This window comes from Heterocephalus glaber, unplaced genomic scaffold (genome assembly GCF_053883595.1).
Source record: "Heterocephalus glaber isolate CG9 unplaced genomic scaffold, H.glaber_assembly_v1.0 deba00001479, whole genome shotgun sequence".
Lineage (NCBI taxonomy): Eukaryota > Metazoa > Chordata > Mammalia > Rodentia > Bathyergidae > Heterocephalus > Heterocephalus glaber.
The window spans coordinates 22629092-22651079 of NW_028258316.1; the positions used below are offsets into that span (position 1 = coordinate 22629092).

Below are 21988 nucleotides of genomic sequence, written 5' to 3' on the forward strand. Positions count from 1 at the left end.
TATATACTATAAACATATACTAATAAAGAAAAAAATTAATACCATCTCATAGTTTTTGAGGGAAGCATGGCATTCCATTATATGAAATTATACTAGTTTATTAATTTACCCACTATGAAAGGATATTTAGTTTTTCCTCCCTTCAGCTTTTTGTAATTACAGAGAATGCTGCTGTTATTATAGATACATTTACTATATTTTATTGATTTTCAGATACTCATTTTTCACATTTTGATGTCTATGAAAATTGTTATGCAGTCAGGTATCTGCAATGGACATAATTGTCATTGCTCCTGTATGCATCAAATTGGTCATGGCTGCTTATAGAAGTGTTACTTCTATTTAATTATGGACTATTTATATCTTAGATTTAATTGCTTATTAAAACTTTCAGAAAAGTTATATCATGAATTGTCATTGAGACAAAAAGTTATTGTGTATGTAGAAAACCACAGATACAACAGCATCAAAATGAGTATCAGTGAGTTATAAGAAAATCCTAGAGAAAATAGAGTACATTTTGAAGAAATCCTGCCTCATCAAAACTCTAGATAGCAAATAGGATGTGTGGAAAAACACAGACACTCTTTAATGAAACTCTTAATTAAAAAGTGATTGATAAGTGTCACATACCAAATATGATGACACATTAGAAATGTCCCAACCAATTTTTGTTATAATTTTGTTTTATGATATATGATAAAAATATAGTATCTACATGGGTTTGCAAAAACTCAGCCAGTCCATATCAATTCTATGAGATATAAAAATAATTGTGATCTAATTTACTTGTCAGGATTTTTTCTTAATATGTAAAATATTGGTGTATCTTGTAAGAATAGCATCTTGGATTCAATGAATATGCTTTATCTTTGCATACTTAGAATATTTCTGTAGAACTGAGTCTTAGGAGTGGAATAGCTGACATATGAATTGTTTTATATCTAGATGTCCCCCAAACGCCTCAGGCACTCAGAGATAGGCAGGGCTTTTGGAAGATGATTGGATTATGGGAGATGATAGTTGATTTGTGGTTAGGAGATGGGGTCTGGTTGGAAGAGGTGGGTCAATGGGAGTGTGGGTTAGAAAGGTTTATCTCCCTCCCTGGTTCCTCTCTTGATCTCTTTCTCTCTCTGCTTTCTGTCTGCCATGCCATGAGCAGCTCTCCTCTGCCATGATCCTCTGCCATGCTGTCCTGCCTTGGACCCAGTGGACTATAGACTGAAATCTTTACAAACTGTGAGCCAAAATAAACCTCTTCTCTTTTGACTTGTGGGTGTTAGGTATTGTGTTTCAGTGATAAGAAAGTAACTGATACAAGGATCCTTATAAATTCCTCTTCACAAAGATTCTATCAGTTTACAAACACATCAATGGCACGTGAAGGCCAATTTCTCAATACTTCACTAACACTGGATATAGTCACTAAAGTGTTTGAGAATTTAATAAGCAAACACATTTTATTTTAATTTGTAACTCTTTGATTACTTAAAGGCCTATTACAGTTACTTTTTCTATTTATTGCCCATTTCCGTATGCTGTTTCTGATGTTTTTCTTTGCTATAAGTACTCTTTCGATGTTGGGTAATCAGTTTTTTCAAATATGTTAATTTTTTTCTCCTCATGGTTTATGATTTGTCCTTTGCCATGAAGAAAATAAAGACTTTATCCAAAATTTAAAAAATAATTTTTTGTTTTCTTATTATTTATTTCCTACCCCAAAATGAAAAAAATACTATATGTATGTGTATGTATGTATATATATATATATATATATTTTTTTTTTTTTTAATTTAATGGTGGTAGTACTGGAGATTGAACCCAGGGCCTTCTCACTGAGCTACATACCCTTTATAAAATTTTTGTTTTGAAGCAGAGTCTCACTAAGCCATTAAATTGACCGTGCTGAACTTGAACTTGTGATCCTTCCAGCTTGCTGGGATTATAGGTGCGCTTCAGTATGCCTGGTGTTGTAGTATATTTTTAAACTTAAAAATTTAATCTAGCTGAAATCACTGTTGCCTGTTAAATCAGGTAGGAATCTAATATCCATGTAGATAACTATTTCGCAACTAATTTGTTTCCTACTGCTTTGAAATACGATTCCTATTGTTTAAATTCTCATGAATAGATATATCTATTTCTGGATTCTGCTCTGTTCCATTGATCTATTTATTTATTCTATTGCTAGTAAAACAGCAATTCACTATTCTAACATTCTGAATAGGGATTATATTACTGGGGGGGTTACAAAATCACCCACAGGGAGGCAAAAATTGGTTCCTATAAAGAAATACTCTGTGTATGAAGCCTAGGTAAACATAGTGCATAAAAGACATATAGTATATCTGTGGCATTAAAATTTTATAGGGAATGAGATGAGCAATTAGGAAAAAATATCTAAAAAAGTCCCTTTCAAGGGACTTGTATTGTTGTTAACTATATGAGAAATTACCTATTTTACCATTGAGAATGGTGATTTCTAATCAGCACTATTAAATTAAGGAATTCCTATCAAATTAATTCCTCTTTAACTGAGATAGTTAGGAACTATCGTGATGATTATAAAAGTAAATGTATGGCTTTTCCCTTTCAGCATAGTAAAGCTTTTCCAGTAAAGATCCTCTTTGTATTTGGCAATAAATCTTCCTCAGTCATGCTATGTTGTTCTTTGAATGTGCTGCTGACTTCTGTTTGCTAATATTTTATTTTAGATTTTTATATCTACATTAACAAGTGAGTTTGGCATAGTGTGTTTAGTGATTGGTTGGCCCATCCTTGTGGTTTATCTAGTCATATTGAATAAACTGGGAAACTTCTCACCTCTCTACATGATCTGGAACTGTTACTAGTTGTGTTTTGAATGCTCCAGAAACTCAGGGTCCCTTGAGCCAGTAGTGCTAATCTTTATAACCATCTCCTGTACCCACCAGTGGGGTTGCATTACTCTGAATCAACTGTAGTTTACCTGCTCTCTCCTGCAACATTTGAAGCTTAGTTGTGACCTGTGAAACAGGTTTTCTCTGTGCAAACCTGCTCAGTCCAGGTAAAGGGGTCACATCTAACAACTTGGCTTCATTCATAGAAGCCTGTCAGGCCAGTACAATACAGCCCGGCCTCTCGTGGGAATTTCTTTCTTTCAGGTACTTTGAGTTGTCTTTATTAATCATTAATCATTAATCATGTAGCATTCCTATGAAACGTCTGAGCAAGTCTGCTGTATTATTTCCAGTTTAGGGGCAGGGATCATTATTAAAGGAAGTAGTAATTTCTGATATCAGAGTTTGGAATAAGTAGTCTTTGTTTTTAAAATTTGAAAGGTGTGCCTCTGCAGTGAACTCTACCAGGTCTGGACTAACCTGTAGATCAATTACTGTGAAACTGAGCAGAGGCAAGAAATCTTTCCTTTTCCTTTTTTTTTTTCTTTTCTTTTCTCTTCTCTTCTCCCCACCTCCCACCTCTTGTTTTTTGAAACAGTCTCGCTATGTAGTTAAGGCTGGCCTCTAGCTCACTCTATAACCAAGGCCGGCCTTGAACTTGCAGCGATCCTCCTGCCTTAGCTTCCTGCATGCTGGAATTACAGGTGTGCGCCACCATACCCCACATAGTGCTTCTTTGATGATAAGAAATGTGGAAGTTCAAACCAAGAGAAGCATCCCTTTCATCTGAAAAGGCTGATTACTTGAGACATTTCTCAGCTCCTCAAGGAGTAATTCTCTGTTGATAGGTTCCTCTCATTTCCAGATTTCAAACTGACACTTATTTGTATAAATGCAGATGTCCAGAGCCCAGTACAATGATTTATTAAGTTTAGTAAACTAAGGGTTCTTAAGTTTTCAGTGAATAGACTTAATTTTTAAGAGATTCTCTGATTGAGAATCTTCAGGACTTAAATCTTTGATCAGGACTGATTTAAGGAAATACAATAGGAGTGTTTCTTAGAGACTGCTACTATAAATTTCTAAATTAAAATACTGCTCTGTTTATCCTATGCAAATGTGAATCCTTGGAAAATGGTTCAGTTAAAAGGTTTTTTTTGTGTAGAGGGTAAATTTATTTCTCATTCTTTTTCTTGTGTAGTAAAACAGACCATCAGGAACATTTCAGTATTTAATGAAACCTGCTTGAGATGGAGAAGTATGAAGACAGCTGGTATAGAAGAGATGTATTTAGTAAGTTACTGAAAGCTACTTTATTTATAGATGTTTATTGTGTGTGGAAGGTTTAAAAAATATCTGCAAATCTAAAAACTACTTTTATAGCTGCTGTTATCAGGAGAGGATTTATTGAGATAATTCCAACAAGAAGGAAGAAGACAGCCATTTCTACATATTTGAAGGCAGAAATCTTGAATGAGAAAGCCATGAGAGTTTTTGTTCACATGTTTTGGCGTAGAGTTGATACTTGGGCAGTATCCACAGAGAGAATCCGATGGTCTCTATTCACACCAGTACCTCTGACCAGGGCCTATATGTGCTGCCTGGAGAATCAAAGGGAACATTTGTAGATAGATGTGGTTGTGAATAAGAAAGGGAAATACAGGGGATGCTACTAGAAGGCATCAAGTAGGAAGAAAAGGTGTTCAGGACTGGGGATGTAGCTCAGTGGCAGAGTGCTCACCTAGCATGCCCAAGGCCCAAGGTAAAATTGCCAGCACCACAAGGACAAGAGAGAGAGAGAGAGAGAGAGAGAGAGAGAGAGAGAGAGAGAGAGAGAGAGAAACCCAGGTGTAGGAAGTATCTTAATTCAGGTGCTGCTTAGTTCAGATTCCCTCCCATACATTTTTATTAGTGCATATTGGTTATTTTGGCAGATTTGTATATACACATGACATACTTTAACCCCAATCCTTTATCATTCTCTTGCCCTAAGTTCAGATCCTTAATTTTCTTCCTAGGAGTATATTCTTTGTCCCTGTTCCTGCAGTTTTGCCACCAGTTTCTGCTTTGGGCCATGTGCACTGTGTATGTGAGAACAAGAAGCTGCAAGTTGCTAGTGTTGGAACCTCAGTGTTTTGGGCATTTTTATTAAAAAATATATTTATTATGGCTGGGGATTTAGCTCAGTGGTTCCACTGCCTGCTTTGCAAGCGCAAGGTCCCGAGGTTGATCCCCGGTGCCAAAAAAAAAAAAAAGTATATATTTATTAGTCTCACAATATCATTATCACCATATGTATAGTATTAGAACTCTACTATTTATGTACCATTGCATTTTACTTTTTGAAGAAACTTTATAGGGCGTGAAGGATGGGGAGAAAACTCATGCAAAAAGGAAAAGTATTGAGGCATTCAGAACCTTTCAAGCCAGCAGTTCACCATGTGAGCTTTTGTATGTTTCAGTTCCGCATCTGGGGCCAGAGATGGTATCAGAAGGGATATACCCAGGAAATGATATTTAATACCACTAGCAGCAGCCAGTCTCCTGAGATGTGTTTGGACCTGCACCCGGGTGCCAACTACAATGTCAGCCTCCAGGCTTTGTCTTCAGAACTTCCTGTGGTCATCTCCCTGACAACCCAGATAACAGGTAAATCTCAAATAACAGCATTTGGATTAATCAGATCACCACAACGCTACTGATAGGCCTGGATAAAGAGGAGCACTGTTGCTTTCTATCATTGTACCATGAACTTTGAGAAAGAGCAGAGGAAGAACGTGGAATTGTAGAGAGGTGCTAAGGGACTTATATGTTTTATTTCGCAAGAAAATATTTGAAACAGGGCCAGGGATTTAGCTCAGTGGTTCTGCTGCCTGCCTTGCAAGTACAAGGACCTGAGTTTGATTCCCGGTACCAAAAAAAACAAAAACAAGTCTTTAAACTTTGGGCCGGGGATTTAGCTCAGTGGTTCCAGTGCCTGTCTAGCAAGTGTAAGGTGTAAGGTTCTGCGTTCAATCCCTGGTACCAAAAAAAAAAAAGAAAATGTTTGAAACAAAGATTAACATTGATTAAATTTGTATAGTGTATACATGACTGTTGGTTAAGTTCCTTCTGAATGTTTGAAGCATTTAAAATATTTCAAACTTAAAAAAAGATTTTCTGTCACTGTTTCTTAGTCACATATTTAATTGGCATTTTGGTGCAAGTGGCTTATGAGTAAGTTACTAATGAGAAAATAGTTGACAACTTCACTGTAGACCCCCAGTAAATTTCACTTTCCACTCATTTTCTCTTTTCCCTTCAAATTTGTGAGCCCTGTATATTGGTTCAAATCTGTGAATATCCTGTGGATTGCTTTCTTGCTTCTTGTTTCACTGAGAAATTAGAAGTGAGGTCCTCCCACTGCTAAATATCCATTCATACCCGCATGCCACATATTTTGCCTTCTCTCCTGTCCCTGCTCCTATCTCAAGCTGCTGTTCCTTGAACTTGTGTATTGGATCCTAATTATCACTTTCCCCCAATATGGAATTATTCCTGGCACTGTGAAGCATGTTTCAGGATTCTCTTGTTAATGAAAAGAATGAAAGAATCAACACATTTTCTTTGAGCCCATGTTGCCCTCCAACTACTTTGCCTTCTCTCTGCCTCCCTTTATATTAAAACCTCTTGACAGAAATGTCTTTCTTGTTCCTCCTCAACTCATTCACTGGGGAGGCATTTGTGTATGGCTTTATAGAAAGGGTCTCCATTCAACCTCCACTCAGTTATTGGCATTCCCCCAATTCACTGCTCAAGCCAAAAAGGAACCCTAATTGATTTTATCCTACTCCCAAATTTCTGATCCATTCACAAGCCCTGTTTGTTTACTGTTCAAAATATATTCTGAATTCAACCACTTATCCCCCTTCTTTGCCTTTGCCACTACCAACCTGATTGAAGCAGCAACTGCTGTTTTGGACTCCTGCAGCAACTGTCTGTTTTCCTGCTTTCACTCGTACCACCCTCAACCCCGGACCTCAGTCCTAGTCTTCCCTGTGACTGTAAGAAGATTGCTGAGCGGCCAGAGTGCACTTTTAAAAATGAGTATAAGAGCACGTCAACACCAGCTAAAGCTCTCCAGTGAGTTTCCATTTAGGTTAGAATGGAATCCAAATTCCGAAGCCCAGAACATGTAGCCTGGCCCCTGCCTACGTCATTGAATACATCTGCTCCCACTCTCCTCTTTGCTCACGAAGCACCACCTGTCCCCTTGGCCTTCTTGCTAGTCCTTAACTGGGTCAACCTTTTCCCTGCATCCAAGTCTTCCTGTTTGCTCATAATTCTTTCTGGGATGCTTTTTCTGCATGGCTTTTTCATAATCATTCAGTTATCTCCTCAAATGCCACCATCTTTGTTTTAGTCCTTCTTCAGTTGCTAAAACTGAACACTATAGATTGGGTAGTTAATAAAGAATAGAATTTTATTTGGCTTATGGTTTTGGATATCCAAGAGCATAGCACCAGCATCTGCTCAGATCTGTGGAAAGCATTTCTGAGGGCATGATGGATGGCATTGCGTGGCAAGGTACAGCAAATGTGACTGAGGGCTTGGTTTTATTCAAGTCCACTCCCTTAATAACCCGTTAATCCACAGATGGATCAATCCATTCAAGAGTGGAGAGCCCTCATGACCATGACCCAGTCACACCTCCCTAAGTTCCTACCTCTCAAATCTGAGTACCCAAATACTTGTACCATTAACATATGTCTTTAGGATTAAGTTTCCAGCACATGAAATTTGGGAGACACATTCAGTCCATAGCACTGTTAGGGTTCCCATGACCATCCTTTCATAAATACCCTCCTTAGTCTCACTCCATTACTCTGTATCCATTTGCCTGTTTGACTTTCTTCCTTTTCCTCCTCCTCCTCCTGCCGTCCTCCTCCCCCTCCCCTTTCCCCCTCCCTTTTTCCCAGTGGTGAAACTCCAACCCAGGGCCTTCTTCATGCTAGACAAGTGCACCAACACTGAGCTACAGCCCCAGCCTTTGAATTTCTTCATACATCTTGTTTTCTGAAATATTTTTTGTTTAATTGTTTATAGTCTTCCTCCCCTGCTAAAACAGGAGCTCTTTGAATGCGAAGATATTTGTCTGTGTTTCTGTATTGAATCTCCAACATATAAGAATTGTACTGAGAGGACAGCAAACATTATATATCTATGTCTGTATCTGTCTATCTGTAGTGGCTGAATGATTACTGTAGGGGTGATATAGGTGTTGAGGAGGTGTCTGATTAGTTAATAAAGATTTTACATGGAAGAAAAATTCACCACATTTTGAGCTGTAGAGAAAAATAGTATTCTATTTGGTTATTCCTTCTCATGACAACTTATCAAAACAATAGCTATTCAGTCTCCTACTCTTGGTCCTTGCCATATTTGTGTGGGTTGAATTTCTAACTTCAGTTAACATGTCATACTTTTTGAGTAGGGAGAAAAGGGTTTCGTCTTGATGAGACCCTTATTTCTACCTTGTTTTGAGGCTAAATCTGCCTTATTTGCTGAAGCTCCCTGTGTCTGTACTCACGACCACCAGGGGACGCTGTTGAGCTGTTCAAATTCATTGAGACAGTGAGATTTAAGTTCATTGAGACTGCGTGCTTTCTAACTTTACCCTGCTTTAGAGGATGCGCAATTTTAAAACATGAAACTTCAAATTGTTAAGACTTTATTAAATAGTTAAGAGAACGTCACGTGTTAACGTGAACAACATGTGAGGTTGCCTAAGATGTGTGTGGCTTTGTTTCAATAAAATCACGGACCTTTTAACTTTACCAGAAATGTTAGGTTCAGGATTTGGGTTTGGAAAATAAAGCAGCTCATTTCCCAGAAGAAAAGTGAATGGAATTTCCCTTAGGCATGTCTTCCGTTAAACTAAATCTTACTGATGGGAACAGGATGAAAACAAATACTTTAAATATGTTGCTGACCTCAGCGGAGAGTGAAAGTTCTAGGAATGTTGAGGGACAGAGACAAGTGTTTCCCTGAGGGCGAGGAAGAGGGTGCTGGGGAGTGGGAGGGAGACCGAGCTTGTCTCCTTTCTGGCTCCTGGCTGCCCCCAGTGGCCTATTGAACTGAATTGCAAGAATAGCCCCACCATTTATGCCCTTCAGGAAAGAGTGGAGAATAAAGAAACTTTCATCCTTGAGGTGGACCTCAAAGGGTCAGAAAACCTTTCAGTCAGTGGTCATGCTATTTTTTTTGATAAGTCTAAAAGCTTATAGGAAAAAATTGTCTTTTTATGGGGGACAGGAAACCAGAAGGGGGAAAATGATGGTGGTCATAGAGGCAGGAGTAATGAGGGAGGGAGAAATAAAAAACAGTGCATTCATAAATATAAAGATAGGGCTGGGGATTTAGCTCAGTGGTTTCACCGCCTGCTGCGCAAGCACAAGGACCGGAGTTCGATCCCTGGTACCAAAAAAAACCCAAAAAACAAAAAACAAAAACCCCAAAACAAAACTACTTTGACCATAAATGTAAAGATAAACCAGACCATTTCTACTACACAACATATGGCTCATTTGAGATCAAATGTCTATATTTCTGGAGGAGAAAGGGGAAGTAAAGAGGAGGAGGAAGTCATTCCTACTCATGTCTATCTTCAGCACCAAGGCTGGCTACTTACATGGGAAATTTCCCGTCTCTAGTTAATTTGTAGTATGAAAAAGAGAAAGTACTTTTTCAGGTAGTTAGGAAAACAACTGAAGACATAGGCATGTCCCAAACATTGTCACACTGTCGTTTTAAAAAATTTATTTACTGGGCCAGGGATTTAGCTCAGTGGTTCCGCTGCTTGCCCTGCAAGCACAAGGACCCGAGTTCGATGCCCGGTACCAAAAAAAAAATATTTATTTATTTAGGCTTTTTCGGACAGGGTCTCACTATGTAGTTCAGACTGGCCTTGAACTCACTGCCCAGGCTGACCTCAAGCTTGTGGCCTCCTACTGCCTCAGCCTCATGAGTTCTGGGTTTACAGGCATGCGTCATCACACCTGGCTTGTCACACTATCATTTTATCTGAGAGCTCTTGCCAGGATTGCCTTGATTCTCCCTTGCCCTTGCCTCTTACCACAGGGTATCGCTGGGAAGGACCATGCACTATACCAGTTCTCTTAAGTTCTTCTGCCACATGCTTCTTTACCATGGTTGTCTGCCCACAACTATCTAAGGATGTAGCACTGCTGTGTCTTCAGTGAGAACCCCATCCCTTGTGGCTGGTTCTAGGGTCCATTATCCCTGGGAGTGCCTGTGCCTACACTTGACCTTCACTCTGTTCTCCTTTCAAAGTCTTTTGTGGTATAGGTTCTTTGGTATCTGAAAACCTAACATTGGGTCAGGCCAGGAGGGGGTATGTGTGCCCATCCACATGTCCATGGTCCACATATTTCTCCCATTCCCAGGAATTACCCAGCTACTTTCCATCCCCAAGCACCCAAGTAAATGGTATTGGGAATGAGTGTCTCTCTGCTCCTTTCAGTGTAACCATCTGAATCCCACTCAGTTCTGAGAGACGAGATGATCCACAACAGAGGGAAATGAGTGGCTGGCTCATTTTCTTGCATTAGCTTTAGCTCTTATAAGATATGTATAGGAAGGTTTCCTTAGATCATAAACCTAAAAACTAGAGTTTCTGTGTGTGTGTTTATGTGTGAGTGTGTATACACATGTGTACATGCATGTGTGCAGTGGGAGTAGGAGAGGGGCTACTAAGCATTATAATTTCTTTCAGCAAATATTTATTGATGACTTATGTACAAAGACCCATCCAAAATGCTAAAGAGAATATAAAGGTAAAAAGAAAATGATTCCTTCTCTCTGGGAGGTCAAGATTAAATGTATCATAACTTTATTGATAGAGAAGACCGTCTAGCTTTGTCATAGCTGATGATTTATGGTGGAAGCCACTATTTTTTTGTTGTTGCTGTCAGTTTCGATCAGTTATGCCTTGGGTGGGATGGTGTATCTGGAGAGGTGCCTGAGGTTTTAAAAAAGAATGTTTTTAGTGTCTTTATATCTTTCCTAATTTTTAGTATAGAAATTTCAGAAAAGTACCACTGTACTAGGTTCTCAGACAGTGGAATTGTGTTTTAATTCAACTCCTTGTGGTACTACTCAGCCATAAAGATAAACTTGAGACATTTATAGCTAAATGGATGCACCTTGAGACTATACTCTTAAGTGAAATAAGTTAGACACGTATGTGTAAGTATTTCATTGTCTCTCTGGTGTGAGAAACTGAAAGGATAAATAAGGACCAAAATGTATAATAGGTAATGTGAAATAGGAAGAAACGATTCAAAAGGAAAGGGAAACTGTGAAAGGGGGAGGGAAGAAAAGAAAGGGAAAAGGGATAAAAAGGAGAAAATAAAGAAAAAAATGGAAACAAAGCTTTTGTAAATAATGCAGGAAGGGAAGTTGAAGGGAGGGAAGGGGATTGGGATAAAAAGAGGAATCAAGATATATCATATACAGGTACAAACTTCCTTTGATGAATGTGATTGCTATGTGTATTTAAATTGTACCAATAAAATTAATAAAATTTTTAAAAATAAGATTCAACTCCTTGGAAGTTCAAGCTAATTAACATTGAGCCTTTTGCATGTGGTTCATTTTGATGAAGAACATTAACACTTTTGGACTAATACTATCTTCTTTCCTTTATTAATTTAATAGTTTGACTGTATTAATAATATTAATCTTATATGACTTTTTTTTTTTTTTTTTTTGGTACCGGGGATCGAACTCTGGTCGTTGTGCTTGCACAGCAGGCGGTGAAACCACTGAGCTAAATCCCTGGCCCAATAATATTAATCTTTTTATATATATTACAAAGGTCATTTACTCCTCAATTTTCTTTTTTTTGTGTTGATGTTTGAACACTTTAAATTTTCATGTAATCAATTCTGTTGATACCTTTGTAGTTTCTGCTTCTGATCATGCCAAGAAAAGCCTTCTCTACCCTGAAATCTGATCAATTCTTATTCTCTAATATTTTTCTTAATGTTGCTGTTCTTGCTGCTTCTTCTTCCTCCTCCTCCTGTCTTCTTTCTGTAGGACTTGAACCCAGGGCCACTCCTTCAACCCTTTTTATTTTTTATTTTGAGACAGGATCCTACTAAGTTGTTCATGCTGGCATTGAACTTGTGATTCTCCTGCCTCAGCCTCCTGAGTAGCTGAGATCACAGGTGTGTGCCACTGTACCTGGCCTCCTCCTCTTCTTCCTGTCTCTTCTCCTGGTTCTCCTTTTGGTCTTCTTCCTTCGTCTCTTCTCTATCTCCTCCTTCTCCTTCAATCCCCCTCTCTTCCTCCTCCTCCTTTTGAGATGCGTCTTGCTGTGTTGCTCAGGCTGTCCTCCAACTCTTCAATTCATGATCCTCCTGCCTTAGCCACTGTCTTATGCTTCTTAAAAGTTTTTCTTTTTGCATTTAAAATGAGAGCCTGTTTGGAAATTGTTTGGTGTATGTGAGTTTAAACTTGTATAGTAATTATTTAATTCCCAACTGATTAGTCAGGTCCCCATTGCCTTTTATTATTGTTCATATCACACAATATATTTTCTAACTATTTCATTCTCTTTCATAACTATCTAGCTTCTTCCATTGCTTTGCCTGTGCTGTGATTGTGTAACTGGATCCCTCTAATTCTTGGGTCCTTCTTTTGGAGCAAGGGAGATTGAAGCCAACTAAGCAGCAAGTGGTGGGGAATTGCCATATGCATGTTTATTAGAAAGAAAGAAAGAAAAGCTCTCTGCTAGTCAAAGACGGGTTCCATCCAGGGAGATACTGTGGAGATTTAGACTCAGGGGTCTTTATACTGTTTTTGGTACCAGTGTATGTGACAGAAACCAGAGATGCTTCTGGTTGCAGGTAGGCCTTTGACTGCTTCATTTGCATTTTACTTGATCCAAGGTCTCTCCCATTTGTTTAGGGATCTATTCTTTGTCCCTTGTATTTTATTAGGCCCTGATAGTTGGTTTGCTTAAGTTAATTGCTCTGGCCCTCTGGTATGCTAACTCACTTAGGGCCTGATTTTTACTTTACTTTAAGTTAACTATTCAGGACCTGTGTCCTATCTGTCTAACTTTCCCTACCTCTTGGCTTTGATCCACCCTGTACAGGAGTGACACTGACTGCTGTCAGGGTGTATGGGTGACGAAGAGTCTCACAAACTACTTCCTGATGAGAGGGGGCATTATTGGGGGTAGCAGTCACAGACCACTATTGCCAAGCCTATCTAAAGGTCTTGAATAGAATTTAGGAAGAGCACTTTTTGGAGAGTCTGACCATATCACCATTTGTAGCTTTGGAACTGTCAAATGAGAAGAAACAAATTTGACTAAGAGATTGAAAAAACACGGTCTAAATAGGAAGGCTACCAAAAGCATTAATAATGGCTCTGCCAGGGGAAGTAACCAAGATGTGCAATACAGTCCCCTGACTGGGATCCCCATGTCTCAGACAATTTCTGACACATTTTAGAAGCACAGTCAGCTAGTTTCTGTGCTGCACCTCTCACTACACCAGACTGGTTAGCATGAAAGCAACATTTTTTCCCCTAGAAATAAACATAGTCCCCCTTTCTTGGCAGTCAGGAGGTCTAGTCCCCTCCAATTTTGTAGTTACTGTTGTTAGGGAATCTGTTTGATTTTGGAGAGCTGTCAGGCTCTGTACCATCTGTTGTAAACTCTCAGCAAGATCAAGATAGAGTTGGTTGAAGTAAGAAAATGAGATTGCAAGCCCTGCTATCCCAGCAGTGATCTCTGCTGTTATCCCCATTCCTCCCAGTAAGGGAATAAGTTGGATTGCCATTTTTTGTTTTTGCGGGGTCATTACCTTGATTGGGACTAGGACTGGCTGGGAGCCATGAAGAAGATCCACTTGGGAGGATAGATATCCTAGGGTACAAGTGTCTGTCAAGTTGATGGGCAGGCAGGAATATGTAGAGGAATCACAGAGAAAAGACACCCTTAGTCTCTATGAAGATTGAGAAATTGAGTGAGAACAGGTTTTGAAAGGACAGTAAAGCAGGGGGATATAAGGCATGATAGGGACTTACAATCCCAGTGGTGGTTAATGGGCTAAGTGTAGCCATACTTCAAGTGATTCAGCCCAGGCTGCACCCATGAGTGCTTGAAAGGGAACCAGCAGCTGCTTTGACCATATGTCTGTTTTATTTACCAGGGAGAGGGTTAGTCTCCCCTCATCAAGATATGGGGAATAGCTTTGTTGCCCTATGTTTTTAAGCTGGGCACAAGTAGTTTTTTTCACTTGGGAACCTAGTGTCTTAGGTTTGAAATTTGGACAGTTAGTTCTCTTTGAGTCTGTAATAGGAGTGGCCTGTTTGTGTGATTGAATGTTGAGCTGGTCCCCACCTACATAGGTAGGTCCTGTAACTTGGTCCTACTGAACTTTATGTTTATGTGATATACCTATCTGTAAATGGTGAGGGTGGAGTTACAGTGAAGATCCTGAGTCCCTATAGGTTGGGAGGAGTGTGTAGGTGTTAGAGAGATGTTTATACAAAGGTCTACAGGGGCCAGAACACTGAGGTGTATAAGCAGGGACCCTGTAACAGGGTGACAAAGGGTTTGAGGCAAATAAGCTGAGAGGTAAACTGTATAACAAGATCTTGGAGCCCAGTCACGATTCTAAAGGCAGGACTGTACTGGAGGATGGAGGCCCTTACTGGAGGCTAGGTGGAGGCTGGTATGGGGACCACATAGTGTACTGTGGCAGCGGGCAAGAGACACAGCCAGCAATCTCTTTCAAATGCAGGATTGTATTGGTTGAGAAGGTAATGAGTAAGATTGAGAGTGTGATATAAATATTCTATCCCCTGTGGAACTTAGACAGCAGATTGGGTGGTGTGGTTTACACTAAGAAGCAAAGACAGAAACAAAAGTACAAGATTTGGATAGCTGAAAACTCTTGGAAGGTTCCTTGGAGCCATAGTTTGTATACAAGAAATATGGGGATATCTGTTGGTGAGGCAGAGTTAGAGGGGATGGAGTAGCCCTGTAAATCAGAGAGAAGGCCAAGGGTAAACTGGATGAAGTGGGAGTAAGAGAGAGACATGAAACTGAGATCAGCTTTTAAGGCTATAATTTGCTTTGGGCAAGGCTGGTTCCCAACTAAAGAGAGTGCCTAGATGTTCTATCTGGTTTAATAAGGAAAGTGACTCTGTTTCCCCCAGGGAATTGACAGGTCAGACGTAACCAGGAAACAGAATAAGAACCCTTAGTAGGGAATCTAAGCAGAAGGGAGGGGGAGATGGTGAGCTAAAGTACCTCTGTGGAGTATTACTTATCCCTTAAAGTCTTTCTGAAAGACAGCTGGAGGCTCTCAGGGGCTCAGAGGAGTAAGCTGTGAGATTATCCTCTCCTGTTGGTGAGGGTTCTTCAACTTGTGGGGGCTCTCTGTTCTTTGTTCAGGGGTTCAAGCAGGTGTGATGTATCCAGGAATCATGTCCAGCCACCTTAGCAGCAGAAGGGGTAGAAAGTATGACAGAGAATGGCTCCTCTCAGCCTGGCTTTAGGGAGGGAGATGTGGTGGGTAGGGCTCCTCTCTGTGTTGGACTTCTGTCTCTTCTTGGAGGGACTTTTGAAATTGTGCCAAACAGATAACATATTGTACCTGGGTGGCCATTTCAGAGTCCCGTAAGAAGTCATTAGTAAGAAAAAAAAAAAAAGAAGTCATTAGTAAGGAATGGCCTTCCATACAGGACCTCATAGGGGCTCAGTCTGACAATTGCAAGGCATTTCTCATTCTTAGGAAGGCAGTGAGTAGAAGGGTGGTCCAGGGAAGCTCTGTCCCCTGAGTTAGCTTATGGAGGTGATTCTTGAGAACCCTCTTAGCCCTTTTTACCTTTTCTGAGGATAGAGAGTCCATGCGCAATGCAAATTATGTTGAATACCTAGGGCTTGTAGAGACTCCCAGAGTTACCTCAGTCTTGCTGGGGAGTTGTCACTTTGGATTCCTCTAAGCAACCCACACCGAGGAATGATTTCATAAACCAAGGCTCAGACTGCTTCAGTTGCCTTTTCTGTCCTGCATGGAAAGCCTCTATCCATCCAGTGAAAGTGTCTGTCCATACCAAGAAGAATTGAAAACCCCAGGCTTGGGGCATATGAGTAAAGTCTATTTGCCAGTCTTCCCCTGGGCATGCATGTTCCTGTCCTCTGGAGACCAAGAGAGGCCTGTCTGCATGCTAAGGGGCTGTTCTTTTGGCAGGTCTCACATCCTCTTGGGACACTGTCTCTCTGAGGCCCTTTCTGAGGAACAGGTGACCAGCCATTTGTTGGGTCCCCTATGTCCTGAAGTGGAAAGACTGGTGAAGGATTGTTGAGATTTTCCATTGATTGGCCTCTGGAAGGAGGAGCCTTCCATTCTCGGCCTAGAACCAACCAGAGGGCCCTCTTTGAGGGCCTTTGTTGTTTCAGTGGAGGAATATTGAGACTTGATATCATTTAGGGAATGTTCCCACAATAAGGGGTTCATTAGAGCTCCTGGCTGATGTCTTTGAGCTGCTTTGTGAGTGGCTGTGTCAGTGGCCTGATTTCCTGTGTTAATCTCATCATTCCCTTTTTTTTTTTTTCTTTTGTTTGTTTTTTGGTACCGGGGATCAAACTTGGGATCTTGTGGTTGCGAGGCAGGCAGTGGAACCACTGAGCTAAATCTCTGGCCCTCATCATTCCCCTTTTGATGTCCCTTGTAGAGCATTACTGCCACCTCCTTAGGAAGATATACTGCCCTTAGGAGATTGTTTTTTCTCCTGATGTTACCAGATGGGGGATCTGGAGGCTGTGAGAAAATTTCTTTCTTTCTGAATGGCTGCATGAGCATGAAGGAAGAAGAGCATGAGCAAGAAGAGCATACTTGGAATCAGTATATATATTGATCTGCTTCCTTTCTCTAAGTTCCAATGCCCAGATCAAAGGTATTAACTCAGCCACCTGGGCACTAGTTCTTGCTGAGAGCAATGAGCTCTCAATTGTCTGAGAGTGTGTCACTACAGCATCTAGCCTTTCTAGTTCCATTTTTCATAAATGAACTCCCATCAATAAAGAGAGTACAGTCTGTATTTTCCCAGGGAGAATCCCTCAGGTCTTCTCTTGTAGCATGTGCTATACACTCACAGTTACATATCCAGTCCTCTTGACATCCTTCTGGGAGGAAGGTGGCAGGGTTTCATGGTGGGCAAGTCTTAATCTGGATGGCTGGCCCCTCTAACAACATGGCATGGTAAGGCTGCCCATGGAGGCCAGCGGTCCTGAAACCAGGTGTGAAAAATAGTCAAATCATTGCTTGTTATGATTTGGGTCTGGATGTTGCCCGAAAGCCTCATGCTATCAGAGGTGTCTGAATCTGGAATGTGTAATGCTGGGATTAAGGGCATGTGATTACTAAACCACTACATGTGAGTGATTGGTTTGGCTGCCATCAACCTTGCCTTGGAGCCAGCCGATTATGGACTGAAACCTCTACAAACTGTGAGCTAAATAAACCTTTACTCCCTTAACTTTGGGTGTCAGGTATTTCGTCTCAGCAATGAGAGAGAAGTAACTAACACATTGCTCAGGGTTAGTTTGGCAGCCTCGGGGGATCAGTAGAGCTATGGTAGCAACTGCTGTCAGATATGCTGGCTATCCCTTAGCCTCCAAGTCTCATTCTTTGTTCAGATATCCCAGAGGTTGTCGTGTAGGTCCCTTTACTTGAGTCAGTACTCCAAGTGCCACTCCCTTTCTTTCTGCAACATATGAACTAAATGAGTAGCCAGTTGGCAAGGTCAGTGCTGGGGCCTAGAGAAGTACCTGTTTCAGGGTCTTCAAGGCCTTTTGGTTCCCAGGGTCCCGTTGCAAGAGATGACTTCCTTGGCTTGGGGCATCTTTGAGCATCTGGTATAGGGGTGGGCTATTTCACCATACCTAGGAATCCATAGCCAGCAGAACTCTGCAATTCCCAGAAAGCCTCTTAATTGCTTTAAGATCTTTGGAGTGGAAAATGAAGCTATTGACTCAATGTCCTCCCTTCCCAAGCACTTGAGTTCCCTCCAAGATAACCAACCCCAAATATTGTATTGAGAGTTGGTACAACTGGGCCTTATTCTTAAACACTTTATCAACCTTTTGTGCCAGAAAGTCTAGAAGGGCTTCAGTTTCACTGTTACAACTTTTTTCAGTTGGGGCACAAACCAGGAGGTCATCTATGTACTGAAAGACTTTTACCTCTGGACCGAAGGAGTCCAGGAGGCCTCTTGAAAGAGCCTGTCCAAAGAAGTGAGGGCTGTTGCAAAATTTGTGGGGCAAGGAAAAACTGAGAGGATTGTTAACTCCAGGTTAACTGAGAGGATTGTGTGGAAGGCTCCTCAAACCCAAAGAGATACTGAGAGTCTGGTTGTTGAGGGATGCAGAAAAAAGTGTCTTTTTGATCCAAAACCAAGAACCACTTAGAGCTCTCTGGTATCTGGGTTAATTGGGCACCATGGGGTGTGAGGGAGTAACAACCTGACTTATAAGCCTGAGGTCCTGCACTAGCCTCCAGTCTCCATTTGGTTTTTATACACCTAGGATAGGAGTACTTCAGGGTCTGTTACAAGATATCATCTTGAGGTTTTCTGTGATGTTTTAGTTCCTGTCAGGCCTCTGGATTCCATGGGTATTGTCTTTGATGTAGAAAAGAGGCAGTGACTCGTAGGCAAATTTTCACTCGAGAAGCAGTAGTCAGCCATCTGATTTGTCCTCCCCTAGCCCAGATCTTGGGGTTTATTTTAGTCTTCTCCAATGAGAGGATGAGATGTTGACCAGAAGCCATCAAAATAGTTGTTCTCGGGCCGGGGATTTAGCTCAGTGGTTCAGCCGCCTGCCTTGCAAGTGCAAGGTCTCAAGTTCAATCCCCGGTACCAAAAACACAAAACAAACAAACAAAATAGTTGTTCTCATCCGAGTTAACAAATCTCTACCCAATAAGGGAGTAGGACTTTTAGATATCACTAGAACTGAATGGGTAAATATGTAATCTCCCCACCTACAGCTTAGGGGATAAGTGGCGAGTAAACTGTCTTTTCTGATACCCCCCTGTCCTTAGTCTTTGATGGGGAGAGGGAGGCAGCATAGAAGCAAAAGATTGAGATAGCCACGTCAGTGTCCAGTAAAATTTAATCAATTCACCCTCCACCAGTAGGGTCACCTGGGGTTTTTGGAGGGTTATGACCTGGGTGGTGGAAGCCCCAGAGGAATGAGGCAGGCCTCCTTAGTCCTGTTGAACCATCACCTGGGATTTTTTGTGTGGCCCCTGTGGCCTTTGTCTCTGAGGACACCTTCCAGTGACCTTCTGTTTTACAGTGTGGACAGGGGCTGGGTGGTGGTGAGGTGTACTGATTCCTGGAGTGCCCTGGCTTCCCACACTGGTAACAGGCCTCATTAGAAAGAGTTCCCTTGATTCCCTGTGTGTCAGGTTTTCCGAGCAGTGCGGCTTCAAGTAAGGTGGGCTTTCTTTTGTCCTTACAGTTTTGCTCCTTGGCCTCTTCCTTGTCCCTGTGAAAGACGGTACTGGTAGCATGTTCAAGAATATCATCCAGGGGGGTCTGGGGACCTAAATCTAACTCCCTGACCATTTTCTTGATATCCAGGGCTGCCTGAGTGATAAACTTATCCTTGATTCTAACTTGGCCTCCCTGGCACTCAGGTGAAATGTTGGTATGCTTAATTAGGGCCTCTTTTAGTCTTTCATAGAAATTAGGGGAGGTTTTGTGTTCCCTTTGTATTATTTCAGAGAGCTGGTAATTAACTAGTTTTTCTTTTGATCTGCAGAGGCCCTCCAGGATGTAAAACACGAAGTGTCCATGTCTTGCATACACCTGTGTAGTGCTGAGGTCCCAATTTGGGACGTATCTGGGCACTGCATCTCTCTTTGTTGGTATATAGGGCTCTTGTGCAACTCAGGCAAGATATTGTTCATTTCCATATCTTTGGAGATTTTTTAATACCCTGTTTATCTTGGTGGTTGTGAGAGTTTGTCTCAGAAAAAGGCTTACATCTGTATGAACCAGGTCATAGTTTTCAGCCAATTCAGCAAATACCTCTATAAACTTATCCAGGTCCTCAGCATATCTTCCTAGCTCTCTCTTTTGTTTGTTTGTTTTTTGGTACTGGGGATCGAACTCAGGACCTTGTGCTTGCGAGGCAGGCAGCGGAACCACTGAGCTAAATCCCCAGCCCTTCCCAGCTCTCTTTTTATCTGTCTTAATCCCTTTAGGGGGAGGAGAGATGGGCTTCTTGGGCACTTTCTGTCCAAGGGTTTGACTCCTTTACCTAAAGAGGAAACAAGGAGATGGGTCCAGGGGCTGGGTCTCCTGGTCTCAGAGACTTGCTAAATGGCCTTGGGTAGGGATGACATTTAGGCAGCAACGGGAGCTATTCACACTCCCAGGGTAACAGAGGGTAGAGATGGCTCAGAGGCATAGTTTTTGCCCCACCTTCCGTCCCCTTGTCCTTTTAGGGGCAGAGGCTGACCCTCATCAGGCCCACTGGGCTCTTGGGTCTCCTGTCACCCTCCTCCCAGTGCCATAGCAGCCTGCTGAGCTGGGTCAACTCTCTATGTCTTACAGAGTGTCTCATTACCTCTGAAGGCAAAGAAAACCTGAACATAAGGGACCTCTGACCATTTCCCTTCCCTTTTACAAAATAGATCTAGCTGTAGGATGGTATTGTAGTTTATACTCCCTTTTGCTGGCCAGGTTTTTTTTTTTTAATCTCCTAGTGGATGTCCTATCCATGCCTGTGTGGAGAAAAAAATAAGTCACTTTTACTTCAATAAGAGAGGATCAGATTTTTCCTAGTTCTTGAGAATACACACCAGAGATGTGTCCACAGAGGCGAGGCTGGCCAAATTTCCCATCTGAAACACACATAAAGAAGGTGGGAGGCATGAGAGTGTCCCTATCATACTTCTGACAACCTCCTTTCTTAGCCTCTAGAGGTAGTGATAGAGGAAGGGTAACTTCTCCCTCATCCTACCAGCAGCAGCTGGGATGTATCCTGGCCATGCTCATGGTGGAGCATGATGGGAACTATTTGTTACATGAGAGTCGTTCTCCCTTTGTTCATGGCCATGACAGGGAACTCCTTGTTTCCACCACTGCCTCTCAACAGCAGAGGGGTAATCTCATTTCCCTTTGGCCTCTTGGCTGTAGTTGTGAGGTGCCCCAGTGACAGCCTGAGAGAGAGTGGGAGGAGGTCCCAGCTTCCAGCATGCCTTCTAAGGTCCCCCTGGGGGATTTTTTTTTGGGGGGGGCTGGGGATCGAACTCGGGACCTTGCGCTTGCGAGGCAGGTGCCGGAACCACTGAGCTAAATCCCCGGGCCCCCCTGGGGGATTTTTTAGCCAGAATAAATTGAGGACTTTCCCATGAATGGTAGAAAGCCCTCTGGAAAATGTCCCGCATTGATTGATATATGTCAAGTTGCCGGCTTTTTTCTAGCCAATATAGTACTATAAGAGGTATACCTGGCCTGTGGAAGCGGCTTGGGAGACAAACAGTAACCATTTCTGTGCTAAGATCTATGCCCTATGTACATTGTAATACGAGTTGACCTAGGGAGAAATCTCTCCAGTGTGTTGGGAGGGTGGTTCTTCTCTGTCTGCATATCTTTTTAACCCAGCCCAAATAGAAGATGAGAAGCCTTTTGCTTAAGGGGAGGAGAACCTATGAATAAATGATAGATGAGTGAAGATTTCTCTGCTGGTTACCCAGTCAGGCTTCCACTGAGGAGCCTTTGAGTGCCCATCGGAGAGCCACCCTGGCCATGGCCCCTCAGTTGCCCTCTCAGCTTTCTCTGGTTCCAGGCAACCAGATCTCTGTCTCCAGAAAGGAATCCAGCTGCCTGTGTGGCCAGCATTTGCACTGGCTTCATTGAGGGATTAACCGGAAGGTGCTAGGGAAACCTGTCTTCTACTTTAAGAGTGGCAGCTGCTCTAAGAGCATTTAACTAGCTGGCAGAATAATCATTGTTTCTCAGAGTTCTATAAGGGACAGACAAAGATTGTGGATATGTATATTTGGTCATTC

The 21988-nt window shown here is 41.7% G+C and overlaps 1 protein-coding gene across 9 annotated transcripts in view; it reads left to right on the forward strand.

Annotated features, from left to right (window-relative positions):
* Susd1 (sushi domain containing 1) overlaps positions 1 to 21988 on the forward strand; it is a 135679-nt gene that overhangs the window by 84543 nt on the left and 29148 nt on the right. For all 9 annotated transcript variants that reach the window (XR_015439882.1, XM_087183352.1, XM_087183351.1 and 6 more), the window contains 2 exons: positions 4081 to 4172; positions 5342 to 5528. Coding sequence is in view for 8 of the 9 variants with exons in the window: in XM_087183352.1 (XP_087039478.1) it covers positions 4081 to 4172; positions 5342 to 5528 (279 nt within the window). In the remaining variant the exon portion in view is untranslated. The remainder of the gene's footprint in view (positions 1 to 4080; positions 4173 to 5341; positions 5529 to 21988) is intronic.